Raw genomic sequence first — 14,401 nt, forward strand, 5'->3', positions numbered from 1 at the left:
ATGCACCTTTAAATTTAAGCCAGTTTTGTTGTGTTAAAACCAGAAAGGCAGAAAACAGTTAAGTGCTGGTATTTGGCATAGTCAGTTTCAAATTTAATCTGTTGATTGATTTGAGGGTGTGTAAGGATATCTGTAAGCCAGGTGGTACTCGTTCTAATCTTATTCAGTACAGTTGGTAGCATTCCTGTTTTTAGCAGTTGTGGCAACTGATTTTTATAGGGTTGGTGAACCTTGCATTGGCAGAAGATGCGCATTTCACCAGATGCAAGCGCCTTGTGTTGGTGGAAGGCTGAATGTTTCACAGGGGCCAGCTCCTAGTTCACAACAGAATGTGTGCTAAATAATACATAATCCACCAACTGGCAGCTGCCTGGTCCTCTGCCTGATTGGCACTGTGTCCTTATCTGTAAAACAGCTGCTAGAACAAATATTTCCAGATGAATGAATGAATATTTATTTGCGGTCAACAACCAGCATTTATTTCCAGATTGTATTTCCCAATTCAGTTCAAAGGAGAGGCATAATATGCACATTTTCTTACCTGTGTTATTTAGCGTGTTAGTGTGATGGCACCGATGAAGTAGCTGTTAGTAAAACAGTGGTTTCTTTTTAACAAGCTTATCAACATCCCTTTTTCTGGTTCAGCCAGTTCTGTAGGCATTTTTCATACCTGGCCTTGCTTTGTGGGATAACCTCTTCATCAGCTGCTGTAGCTGTTTTAACCAGGAACGTGTGAATGAATTATTTTCTTAATTGCTGTAGTACATTAGCAGCATGAAAGTGAGCAGTCTTTATTTCTCCTTTGAAAACATTGCAGGGAATTTTGGTTGCTCCCAGGAGATTCTGAGTATCGCAGCCATGATGCAGATCCAGAATATCTTTTCAGTTCCTCCAAATCAAAAGTCACAAGCTGTAAGTTAAGTTTTCACACCATCAGTGTCTTTCAAATTCTACAGCCTAAGTAAAAGCAGTAAATTTCTTCTTGTCAGTAAACTATGTGAAGTGCTTTACAGCCCCATCCAAAGTAGGCAGGGGGGTGGGGTGGTCATTGCACTGTGGAAGTGGTGCATGCCCACACTGGCGGATTTGCCCTCCCTGGGATAGTGGGGGCATGGCCGGGGCGGTCCCCGGGGGTGTCAGCTTCCACCTCAGGTTTGTGGCAGCTACGCCACAGCCTCAGCTCTCGGACATAGGCCACTCTTTTGAACCCAATGGAGGGCTCTCCAGCAATGCAGGGTTGGTTGTTAAAGCAAAAAGTTTCACAGTTTAATATCAATATCTTCTTGGCAGCAAGGAAGGGTAAGGAGAAAAGAGTAAAGGAGATAAGAATTCTTCTTTCTAACTGTACTTCAAAAAACACTGGCCATAACCTCCTGACCACTTCAACCAGTCCCTTAGCAATATTCATGGAACTTCCAAGGTGAGAGTGAGTTCTCACTCCCATACCAGATTTATAGCTGAACTGTAGGAGCTGATTTACTAGCCTGAGTAGATGGCCTTGACCAGTAAATGTGTCTCTGTATGGCTAAGCCAAAATAGAATCATAGAACAATGAACTTAGTTGGAGCTAATTATAAAGTTCCTCCAAGATGGCTTTGCTCTTGACAAGCTGTTATTAGTGAATATAGAGAATAGGTAGTGGTGGGAATTGCAAAGATAAGACTAGTCACAATCTATTGCCAAGAGAAAATACGTGGTTCCTATAAGAAGTAAATATTTGCTTGTGTCTTCTTTCTTTTAAAAAAATTATGTCTCTTTTTTGCAGATCAGAGAACATAGAAAGTTTGCAGTGGAGGAGGGTGACCATCTCACTATGCTAAATGTCTATGAAGCCTTTATAAAAGTAAGCTAAAGTATGTGAAGAGACAGAAGTGAGGGAAAGGTTTTACCTAGTCAACCTCACACCCCACCCTTTTCCTCACCTTACTGCAGCCTTCTCCACTTTTCCTCCTACTCTGTTGGCTGATTGTCTCCTGCTTTTCCCTACCTCCCCTCTCGCCATATTGCAAACGAGGACTCCGTGATATTGTTCTGAACTGCCTAGGCAATCTGAAATTGCTACTGATATTTCACAGGTAGTCTTGAAGGGTGTCACTTAATTTTTGGGGCTTAGGCAAAGTAAATTGCAGGCCAAGATCTCATGATATATCTCACAAAATCTTGACACTTATAATCATTTAAAATTTAATCCCTCCCCATCGCTTTTAAAGATATTTTCTGAAAATCCTGAAAGTTTCCCTGGGTTTCAGAATGATTATTTTGAGCCACTTTGGGGTGGGGGGTTGAATGGGTAACTTGTGCTGTAAAGACAGTTCTGGGAACAAGGAGTTCTGTAGGTACTGAAGCCCCTCCTGGAGCACTGAAAGTCCTACATCAGTTTGATCATTTCATTCCTCAGTATCATTCCTTGAACTACTGAACTGTCAATAATACTGAGCTTATAAACTTGTCCCACTCACCATTAAATTCTTTCATTATCTCCTGCCTTCCTGGTCTTCTTGGGGGCTCCCCCCCACGTTTCCCCCCCCCCCATTCCATATAATCTGCTGCCAGTCCTCAAAGCTCAGAATTTCTATTTCATAGTTGTTCCTTTACAATTGGAACACCCCCTTGCCATTCCCGGGTATCTGCTTTGTTCTGTCTGTAAAGACTCACCTCTTTGTTTGCCTTCCCCATACAACTTACTTTCTCTACCCTTTACTCAGGCTTTTCCTTATGTGTTATCTTTTGAGCAAGGACTTTTCTGTCTTTTCTTTTTTTCTAATCTCTGGACTTCAAAATTCGTAGGCACACAAGTCTCACTTTAGCAGCAATGGCAGACTCTAACAAGGTTTAGGGAAGCAGAAGTAGAAAGTGAAATGAATGTAGACTTTTCTGGTTTTTTTAAGTGTCAATTCTAGCTTTCTTTCTTTGTCCTCAGCATAACAAGAGTTCTCAGTGGTGTCAGGATCATTTCCTGAATTACAAAGGTCTTATCAGAGCCACAACTGTGAGAGAACAGCTGAAAAAACTTCTTGTCAAGTTCAAAGTGCCCAAAAAGTCCAGTGAAGGTATGAGCAATGAGAGCAAGTTCTTGATCATTTCTTACCTAGTGTTTACTCCTTGTTAAACACTGAATGCAGAATTTCCATTTGTGCTTTTTCTTCACAATTGGTTTGTTTGCACCCAGTCTTTTAAAATGGTTTCAGCAAAGTCTAGGATATTTACAGTGCCAATGTAAAGTATGATGAAAGTTTTCTATGTCATGGAATCTGCTTGCACCTCTTACTCCCTAGTTGTCTCATGTTCTCAGGCTGGGGAGACATTACTACCTTGGCTATTTATCCCTGGAGACATGCAGTGTACTTTGCTTAGCTTAGTCCCTTTTGGTGTTTTCCTTTTCCTAAAAGCCTCTTCCTGCTTGATTAGTGAATACCTCACATTAGAGAAACAGTCCACATGGTGAGAGGGCGTTAACACCATACTGCATACATGCAACCTGACAATCAGTTGTGTGCCTTGAACAAGAGGGTGCCGGCTGAAGAAAGCATGGTAATCTGAGTTATTCCCAGCATTAGTTAAACTTGTAAACTTCTTGGTTGCAGATGTAGTGGACCAAGGTCAAAAACTGGAAGAGGTAATCTTACTTACTGCTCTCTTTCAAAGGGAGAATCCAACATAAAATGGATGAATTAGAATTCATTAACGAATTCAAAATAATCCACCCCAACTCCACCTCAGTTTAGCAGAGATCTGAGGTTCCTCATCAACTATAAATGTTAATACTTTGCTTGTCCCGGCCCTTAGAGATGTTTAATTACTTCAGTTATATCTCTGTAACTTCCTGCTGTATCTGGTTATCCCACTTTATTCCATATTTGGTTTTATGTTTTGCCTATCTAACAAAAGCCGAGTGTCTCACGCCCGTTGTGAGCTGATTACTCTTTTAGATTAGATTTTGTTCTGAATCTGCTTCTCTTTGTAGCATTCCCTGTCCTCCCCACCACAGACACACACAAATGCCTTTCTGTTCGTATAAATTAGCCTAATGCGTTTGCATTCCAGTTTATGCTGGAATAAATTTTGTTATTCTTCAAAGGGCCACCGGACTTCTGTTTTATTCACCTTTTTATTTTTGTTTTTAATGAAAGCACTTGGCCTATCTCCAGAAAAAATCACGTTTTGAGTAATTGAGTCAGAGGAGTGCAAAGCCAGGTTCACTACCCCAGGCTTCTGGAAGAAAGGGTTAAAATGTAATTGATAAATATTGAGCAGTTACTAGAAGAGCACTATGTTCTTCTCCTTCACTGAATGTTAGCCCCAAGAGGAACATCCTTTGGCCAAACTGTATAATTTATGGCAGATGCCTGCAACTCTGTCCTACTTCATTGTGTTTTTTGTTCTAAACCATCAAAAACAGCTGCAGAAAGTTGCCAGTTTGAGGAGAGAAGTAGTGAGGACGGGGACTGCCTTGACACACTTCCTGCAGCTGATTATCAAGTCCAAAATTCTCCCCCAGCCCCATTCTAAGGAAGCTGCTTTTCCATCTATTGGGTGCAAAAGTACTGGGTTGTGTCCTAGAGACATTGGAAGCCGGTCTCTTCCCCGCAGCAGCGCCACGTGACTCATAAAAAAGACATTGCCATAGTTCAGAGGACCTTTCAGCTAAAAAGCCATGCCAGCATCCGTGTTCTCCAGTCTCTTCCACCCCATCTGGTAATTTTGTTTTTGTTGTCTAAGCAGTTGATTTTCTCTTGTGCAAGCTCTTGGTCTTTCATCCAAATTCTGCAGGATAAGGAGTCCTGTTCTCCATTTCAGGTGATCCTGATCCTGTTCTGAGATGCATAGTTGCTGGATTCTTTGCTAATGCAGCCAGATTTCACTCTACTGGAGCATACAGGTAAAATCCACACAGATTTTTTGGCACACAGGAAACAACCCTAAAAGCTTAGTTTTTCTAAAATTGTGATTTGCTTAGGTCACTGAAGCTCAGCCCTGCAAATAGGGGTGGGGGAGGGAGGGAGGGAGGGAGGGAGAGAGAGAGAGAGAGAGAGAGAGAGATGTATAGGTGCAGCACTCAGGTGGAGAATGTAAAAGGAACAACAGCTTATTATATAGACCTAGGTTGTCCCTTGGAGAAGGGGCAATAGAAAAGCTAAGAGCCCCCCCCCCCAAAAAGCCCTGTCTGTGAATTTTGCTGAAAGGATAGAAAATTATGTTTGACTGGGGGAGGGGGATAAGTGAACATTTTCTCTCCTAGCTCAACTTGGCTACCTCTGAGAGACTGAAAGAGACTTTTCTGAGTGTTCACCAGTTTCTTAGACAAAAATTCTTTCACCTGAAGAATTGCCAAAGAAAGCATGGTAGTTAAAAGCTTCCAGCAGCATTTTAGTATCATTATCGTCTGGAGCCAATAGTATAATGTAGTGGCTGAGTGTCAGTTTTAGGATCTGAGTGATGTTGGCTCAAATTCCTACTAGGCTGTTAAGCTTGCCAGATGACTCTCTTTTCAGTTTGATCTACCTCACAAGGTGGTTGTGAGGGAAAAATGGAGGAGAGATAAAATGTACTAAATAAATCATATCAATTTAGCAGACAATGCCCTGCTTCATATACCAGAACAAGACCTTCTGTTGTTGGCTGAGAGATAGAGCTGCTTTCCCCTTTGTTAAAATTGGTTGATTTGTTAGGAAGTTTTTGGTAGGCTTCTTTTTATTGTAGTGGCTTCTATTTCTCTTAATATCTGCTTAGTTTAATTTGCCCTTATAATTACCCTCAAGTTACCTTCAGAAAAATTGTGTTGAGATAGTGTGTTACCATTTCTGTTTCTGAGATCAGAATATTGAGCTAAGAGTGTGACTTCTGCCAAGTCTGTTCATGGATGATTTGGCATTTGAACCTAGCACAACAGAGTTCAGTGGATCCTGAGCACCACATCCCAGGCAAAGCTACCCTTTCTGTTCTCCCGAAGATCCTATTCCTGTGACGGGGGGGAGGTCAGTGGACCCTGAGGAACAATGTGGAGTACCTGACCAGGAATAAGTGAAAATCTAGTGCAAGTAGAAGTAAGCTTTGGGACCCAGCCTGTTTCATAGTAAACTGAGTAATTTGCTATATTTATAGACAGTTGAATGTAGAGAGACGATCGAACTTTTCTGTGTTGGAGCATGAAAGCTCTGTCATTCCTCCTCTTGTCATATAGGCAGGAACATCTGTGAGTGTTGGAAATCCTTGCCAGAATTTGATACCTGCAGCTAGCTTGTGAAGTACCTGTTTGCACTGCTCTTACCTGCATTGTGTGTCGTCCCCCCCCCCCCTTTAAATAGTTACATGCAAACATTCAGCCTTCAATGACACTCCTCTTTCTAGGACTATTCGTGATGACCATGAACTGTATATCCATCCCTCCTCAGTACTGTATGCAGAGAAACCACCTCGTTGGTATGTTGAAAAAGGTTTAATTGGGTTGGACACTGCCTATATTTCTGGGTCATAATTGTTTATGGAAAATTGTGGTTTCACTATGCACACTATTCCCTTCATTCACTGTTGCTGCTGCTTCAGAAAAGATTTTAAAAATCTTGGTAGGTCATAGCATTTGGGAAGCAGTTGTATAGAACTGAAAATTGTATAGGACTGAAAACTAAAGGTGCATTCCTAGGCAGAACTGTTCCCTTCTAAGTCCACTTAATGGGGATTTAGGATTGCGTGGTAAGTTCTGTTTTGTTCTTTGTCCTAAGCACCGAGTTCCAGAGGCTTGCACTGAACCCGGAAAATTTCTTATAATATTTATGTTCATGGCCATCCATACCATGCATTTTTGAGGAATAATCAAATGAGCACTAATTAGTGCTACAGCCTTTTTTTGATGGTGGTTTTATTAGTCTTTTGGTTGTTGCTGTTAGAAATCTTTGTATTGCCCTGCTGGAGGATGTTCAAATCTGACAGTGCAAGAAAGAAGGTAGGACTGTTAATATTATGTTTGGATCTCAGACCCTGTAGCGGTCCTTGAGACTTATGCTCAAAGTGTACAGCCAGGTGATCAAACCCATCCCAAAAGCAATGCCCTGAGAATATAATGAGCAATATGGACTTTGGGGAGGGTTTAACTGGATTTTCTTCAGACCCTCACTCTGTCTTTTTCAGTGTGCAATGGATATTGTTCATCTAGTGTGGTAGTAAAAATGAAGTAACTGTGCAGAGGAGAAAATAGCCCTAAAATGACACCTGAATGCTCTGATCCCCTTTGCATGGGCTGCGAGCATGCATGTGTTTCTTCATACACAGATGTAGGTAGTGGTTATATCATTTTGGCTCCCTATCTATATAATGACCTGTTTCTTAGGTAAAATAAGTACTCTGCTATTCACATGATCTGCTAGTTGATGCCTTTTTTCCCCTCTGTTTTTCAGGGTGGTCTACAACGAAGTTATCCAGACCTCTAAGTATTATATGCGAGATGTGACAGCGATTGAGTCTGCTTGGCTATTGGAACTGGCCCCTCACTTTTACCAGCAAGGAACGGTACGGGCTCGGCATGGACTCCAAACGGTACCATTGCCGTATTGGCAGCTCTTGTTATTCTCTGCTTTTCCTGCGCTTGCTAAATGTGCTTTGCAATAGTTCAAGCAAATTGTGTCCGGTCAGTAACTGTCTGTTTAATATGACCCACGGTAACCATAGTAATAAAAAACGTCAGTTAAACCACTTCCAAAAATTGTCCAATAGAGTACAGTGTTCTGTTGGACTTCTTTAATTTTCAGTCCAGGCAACGGTGATCGAGCAGTGATGTTAAAAGATACTGCATATTTGTATGATATGAAATGGCATATTAAAGACTATTCTGAGCCAGAAGTGTGGGGGAATGACTCAGTGATGTATGAGGAGGTTAAATCCCACCCCTTCCGCCAGTATGGACTTTCCCACCCCGTGCTTCACTCACTGCAGCTTCCACTGAATATCTGTCCCTGTCACTAGCTCCACATTTGTCCTTCCGACCACCTTAACTGCTGCCCTTGTTTGGGTGCTGCTTTGGTTGCTATGGCTTTTTTTCTTGCAATATCCACACATGTACAGACATGGCTACCAACATTTGGCATTTGAGACTCAACACAAGGTTGTTTGTGGGGAGGTTTTTTTTAAAAAAGGTGGGTGTTTCTGCACATTTGAAGTTCCCCCAGGTAAGCAGAATTCTAAATCATAGCTGTGGCTTGCCCTGTTATGCAGATCTCCCAGTCTGTATGGGAGCCAATCCTCATGCTATTAAATGCAAGGCTATAATTACAAAGTGCTAACTATTTAAAGTAAAATGTTTACATTTTCCGGAAGGTTATGCATGAAGTTAAGTGCTGGGCACTGATAAGTAAAAATGTTCCCATACTCTTTTAAAAGTCTTATTAAAAAGAATCATAGAATTGGAAAGGTCATACAGGTCATCTAGCCCAACCCCCTGCTCAGTACAAGGTCAGCCAAGAGCATCCCTGGCAAGCATTCATCCAACTGCTTCAAGACTGCCAAAGAAGAGGAACTCACCACATCCAAATGATACCTTTCTACACATAATTTATACTCATGATTGCAAGTCCTATCCTTTGTTGCAAGAGGAACACCTCCATACCCGCCTCTGAGTGACAGTCCTTCAAATACTTAGAGATCAATCATGTTGCCCCTCAATCTTCCCGCTCCAGACTAAACATTCCCAAGTCCCTCAGCCTTTCCTCTAGGGCTTGGTTTCCAGGCCACGATCGTCCTTTTCAAGCTTCCAAATCTAGCCCTACTATCTCCTGGGTATTTGGCTTATCCCTGCCCACTCATAAGGTTTATGGAATTTAAGATGGGGAGGGGAATATACACATCTCTCCGAGCATGATGTCCTGTATGTTGTCTACAAACTTATCTTAAAAGGCAGGATGCCCACGAAAGAATGAAAGGGTGAAATATCATTGATTGTGTGCCGGTTGTGGGATGTAGGGATAGTCTTGGCCTTTTATGTAACTGTGCAGGTGACTGACTACATGTGCCCAGGTTGTTGGTAGGTGTGTTGCTGCTATTTGTCAGGAAAGCCAGGTGTTGAACTGGAGCGTAGTCAGCAATTTTAGCAGAATGTAGCTGTTCTGTTTTCGTTTTAAATGTGAATGAATCAGCTTCTGTTTGCCCATCTAGAAATATCATTAGGTTGTTAATGAGCAGGATTTTAAAAGGTTAGCTGAAATTGACATATTTTGCCTGACATTTTGTACTAAGGGAAAAGAATATACTGAAAAACAGAAACTTGCTTAGTTTAATTTATCCTGGAAACTACAACGTGAATGTGTCAATCATATCTCCTGGGTGAGTGTTTCCATAAAAGGGAGAGGACAAGAGAGAAGGAAGGTCTTGGTTTACACTCCCTCATGCCTGAGCAACTCTTATTCAGGTGACTTTTAATGAAAGGGAAAGAGCATATGAGGTAGCCACTCCCCTAAGTAATGCAGGCTTTTAAGGACTTTAGAGATGCTAACCAGCATCTTGCAGGGAACTGGGAAGCAGCTTAGTAAAACGCAGCGAGTTCCAGAAAGTTGGTGTTGCAAGGATATCAATTTTTGAGGCTTAAGCCAATGATCTGAGGGACGGCATGATAAGGAAATGAGCCAACATTACAATGGTATTAAATCTTCTTGCATCTAACGTTTTTACGACTAAGTGAACAGGTAGCACACAATCATTCCAACATTCTAGCTTGCTGTGTGCCTGTAAGAAGAGGTGAATTCTGTGAATTAGCTGAGCAGCTGCTGAGTTAATGGTCAAAAGTAACTGGCAGTAGCCTTGGTAATTACTTATAATTATCATATTTCATGAGGGGATGACTATTATAGAATGCTCATAATGGATAGCTTGTTGTCCTGAGTAACTCCCTTCCCTCCTGTGGCTGTACATTCTGGCAGAATCTTTTCTGTGAGTAACATAGCTCATTCCTCCCTCCCTCATTTGCATTGGTCAGAAGTGTAAGTAAAATTAAGTCAAAGATGATGGTGTTCAGAAATGATGGTGAAATATCTGGTCACTTTCATCCCCAAGTGCTAAGTAAAATGAATACACTAACACTGTGCTATGCTGTTCAGAGTTACTCCAGTCGAAGCCGATTGCAATGAATGGGCTTAGACTGGAGTAGCCCTCCTTAGGAATACACTGTAAATGATTTAAAATCAAAACTAAAATCACCTTAAAAAAAAGAGCAAAAGTAAAATGATTTAAAAGTACTATTTAGGTCAACCTGGATATGTTTTCCGAATGAAGCCCTCTGCTGGAACGCAGTGAGCGGTAAAAACTAGGGGATCTCTTTTGGGAAAGCTATTGTGCAGCATAGGAACCGCCATTGAGAATGCCTTGCTACATCCACCACTTGGCTGTACGTCCCGGAATGGTGGCCCTGGGAAACAAGGTGCCTTTACCAGGATAGGAATGGCTGGTTGGTGGCACCCCTAAGTACACTGGACCCAAACCGTATTAAGGGTCCGAAGCACAAAAAAGTGGAAATGTGGATTGCTTTCTGTATTCCCGGAAAGTTCAAAGGGATTTTTCGAAGTCCACAGATGTCAAGCCCAGAAGGGTGCAATTCTGGTTAGAATCACACTGCTGGAAACTAGGCAAAAGAATCTACATAAGAATGGGAACAAATGAGTCCTAATGATTCTTCTAAATGTCCTTGTAACAAGGGAACCACCAACATCAAACTGACACAAGCTGTCAGGGAATCAAAATAAAGAGGTGTGCATCTTGTGCACAGATCATGGAGATCTAAATGACAGCACCTGTCATCCAGGGTCAGTTGGCAAAAGCCTGATGCAACTGAACCAAACCAGTCTGATCCGGTGCTGTGACCTTCTCAGTGATTGGGCAGTGTTTGTATATTAGTGGAGCACTATCAGTGCACATTATCTGTTAGGGATTCTTGTTTACTGCGAGGCATGCTGCCGGTTTGTTCCTTGATATTCACTGTATATAGCTTGCACCTGAAAGTAAAATTCCTTCTTTGAAGTGAAGCTACTGTGTGGTGGAGTTATTTGTCTGCTGTGCCAAGCCGTCTTCAACTGCACTTATCTTTCTCTGGTAACACACCTATCCGCTGATAAACCGCCTGCTCTGTCACAAGCTCCATACGATTTTGAAGGGATGGTGGATTTAAGTTGAAGGGAAGGGAGAAAGGAGCTGAGAAAAGTCTTGTGTGTTCCAAAAATTCAATCTCCTTTCTCTGTCAGTGAAATCTAGACTACGCCAGTCACTCGAGTACATATTCAGATGACACAGAGAGCGCACCTAATCAGACGCTGTGATATAAATCACAGCAATGAAATGAGCTGTCAGCTTCGGAAATAAGTTTAAGCTCAGACATATGTAAGCACCTGAGCTTGGAATGCAGAAACCATCTTCTTGAAATACTGGTTGAGTACCTATAATGCTAGGCTAGCAACTAAACGTGTTAAACATTTGTTAACCTGCTCTCCTTGTAATGAATAAAGACATTATCTTTGGCAGTATTAATAATGGACTGTGTCAATACTGTAAAAGTGCCTTTTAAAAAGGAAGTAATTATAAAACTCAACTACTGTGCAGTTTTTTTTAAATAGCATCTTTATGTTCTTGAGTATCAGGCAACAAAATTGTTTATGGCTTTATAAATAGCACTGATTTTGTATTGGCAAATGCTTCTGGGCTCTATCTGCTTTCTGGAATATTTCAACGTGAAATATTTGACTTGGTGCATGACTTAAAAAAAAAGATGGACTGTTGCTAACATGGAAATCAGGTTAGAAATGGAAGAAATTATTGCCCAATGCTGAACGTTTATGAAAGTCTATTTCTTTCTTTGTAGCATCTTTCCCTGAAAGCCAAAAGAAGTAAAGTTGATGACCACTGACTCTGCGTGGCTGTTGAGCTTCCGGCTGTGTGATGCTGAACCTGTCGCTGTATTGACACTGTGCTGCAGACCCATTTAACGATTAGTTGATTAGCAACCGGACCCCACATCAACTGTACGTGTTGAACTGCCTGCCTGCCAGGATCCTGTAGGAATTTATGCATGACCAAATACATTGTAACATTTAACGTAGAGCTTGCATTGTGGACATTTTATCTCTCCATCTTAATTGTGGCCATTCCTGTTTACCAAGGACACCTCTGCTCCTTTTTAAACTTGGTAGGGAAAAAAAATAGCAGTACAGGAGACATACAAAATCACGGGAATGCTTGGGGAACCACGCTAAGTCCTTGGGGTGGGGAAGTGGAGCTCAGGATCCTTTTCGACCACTGTGAAAGCTGCTGGCTATCCTTCACCTGCCTGCAAATTGTAGACAGGTTTGGGGCCACATGCAAAGCCTTGAAATACCTTTAATGGGTTGCAATGAAAACCCTGAAACTGTGATTGTGCCTAACTGCTGTGATTTTATTTTTTACTGTTGTTGCCCTGAAGCAATAGAATTCTAGTCTTCTCCTGTATTGCTCCTCTGCGCCTTTTCTTTGGCTTAGCTTTTTTGACAGCGTCTGTCACTTCAGGACACGCCCATAGTATTTATTTGCACTAAGCCTCCCCATGTAATTCAAGCTATTTTGAAGACGGGGTTGATGGAGCAGGTCGATGGAGCCTTGCATTCACAACCAAGATTCACATGAGTCCTCGGTTCCTTGCCTTTTGTTTCAGAAATAGAACGAAGGGACTTGAGACCAGAAATATCCACACGTATCTGGCTATAAAACAATTTGAAGCTGGGCGTCTTCAAAAGGTTCTGTGTTAGGTCTGGGGTTGCCTTGCCAAGTGTTCCTTTTGCCTCGATTCATGATCCGTATCAGTCATTTAACAGTCAAACGATAGTGACTGCACAGCAATAAAGAGAGGATACTTCCTCTAGGAGGACAGCTCATGAGTGAATTCTCTTTTCTTCAGATTTGGATGCAGGATGTTCGAGGGATGCCCTTGGTTTAGAAATGGGGCTGTGAATAGGTCCTGTTCTGAGGCCATTTGCGCCTTCTGTGATCTTCTCTTGTTTGACCAGACGAGGGGGTATTCCTTATTCTGCTGATGCCACTTCGGTAAAGGAAGAAATGGTGAAAAGTGATGGTGTTCCTATGCTTGGAAGCCTTGTTCCTTGAGTGGGGCTCTTGCTCTCCCATTTATATAGTGAGATGGCCACATAGAATAAGTGGAAGGAGATTCAGTTCTCTGCAAATAAATTAGCCCCCATTTTTGGGAGGGAGGGAATGAGATTTTAGCTAGTGAAATCCCCCTGTCTCTGCTACTTGCAGCCCGGTTTCACTAAGGCCACAGTAGGCTTCAATGAACCTGCAAAGTACTTGCACAAAATTCACTTACCCTCTGAACAGGTTTAACAATATTCTGCTCTTTGCTGGCTGCATCCTTCAAAAGGTGAAGAGTGGTCAGCCTCTAGCCAAATAGTGCATTGGCTGTCTTTCTGCAAAAGCTCTTCTTCTTCTCCCTGTACCACTGACATAATTTTGAATAACTATATCTTTATTTTCAGATGTTGTTTCTTTTAGAATGATGTTGTTTGAATGTGTTTTTAAGATCACTGCTTTTGTTGAATCCCTGGTCCCTTTTCCATTTTTTAAAATGTATGTAAATGATGGCAATTTTTACACAGACCCTGTGTCTTCCTTGCCCCAGGTGTGCATTAGGAGTCTCTCTTTCAGATCTTCCTTCCCATCCTGCTTCTTACAGATCTGCAAAGAAGCTTGTCCTGTTAATGTATGGTCCATGCAATAACTTTGTATTGTATATATCAGCCGCTTAAAAAAATATTCATTCCCACCTCTGGACTTCTGATGTGACTAGTTCTCTGTGTATCTCTCTCTCTCTGTCAGTTTGTGAGCTCTTTTGAGATGGGGTTGTCTGTATTTATGTGAACTGTGTAGTGTCCAGAATATTGTTGATGCTCCATAATGGGCATTTGACTTACAACTACAGCTGTTTACCTTTGGAGCTTATGGAGACTTGGATACAAAGATGTGTAAACATTCATGTCACTTTGTCCTATAGTAACACACTTTAGAGAAAAAAATAAAGCTGTGGAATCAAGAAATGTTGGGAGTGTCTGCCTACTAACACAAGTAGATTGTCAGCACCACTTACCATATGATGTATGTTTGTGATTGGTGGCAGTTGGTTTGCTTGGAAGGTAACTCAGGTTGTAACTATATTTGACATTCCACTTTTCCTTCCTCAGATAGCACACATAACATAGTTTTTAAAATGTTGTCGAGTTAAGAGGATGTCAGTGTGGCTAATCAGTAAAGTCAAGGAAGCCATAAAAACCAAGGAGGCTTCCTTTAAAAAGTGGAAGTCTTACACAAAGGCAGGCTAAAATAATGCAAGACACGTGTTGCTAAAAACAAAGGTGTGCCATGGGTAGACAGAGACGGTGAAGGGAAG

General features: G+C 41.7%; 1 protein-coding gene across 4 annotated transcripts in view; it reads left to right on the forward strand.

The window, feature by feature from the left end:
* The window catches only part of DHX35 (DEAH-box helicase 35), a 42,225-nt gene extending 28,174 nt beyond the window's left edge, over positions 1–14,051 (forward strand). For 2 of the 4 annotated variants that reach the window (XM_048497742.1, XM_048497744.1), the window contains 7 exons: positions 818–912; positions 1,766–1,843; positions 2,921–3,050; positions 4,798–4,879; positions 6,349–6,420; positions 7,392–7,530; positions 11,831–14,051. In XM_048497742.1, the coding sequence (XP_048353699.1) occupies positions 818–912; positions 1,766–1,843; positions 2,921–3,050; positions 4,798–4,879; positions 6,349–6,420; positions 7,392–7,530; positions 11,831–11,875 (641 nt within the window). In that variant the 3' untranslated portion in view covers positions 11,876–14,051. The remainder of the gene's footprint in view (positions 1–817; positions 913–1,765; positions 1,844–2,920; positions 3,051–4,797; positions 4,880–6,348; positions 6,421–7,391; positions 7,531–11,830) is intronic. The other 2 variants (XM_048497743.1, XM_048497745.1) reach the window with 1 other exon arrangement.
* Positions 14,052–14,401: the final 350 nt, after the last annotated feature.

This window comes from Sphaerodactylus townsendi, linkage group LG05 (assembly GCF_021028975.2).
Source record: "Sphaerodactylus townsendi isolate TG3544 linkage group LG05, MPM_Stown_v2.3, whole genome shotgun sequence".
In the NCBI taxonomy this organism is placed as follows: domain Eukaryota; kingdom Metazoa; phylum Chordata; class Lepidosauria; order Squamata; family Sphaerodactylidae; genus Sphaerodactylus; species Sphaerodactylus townsendi.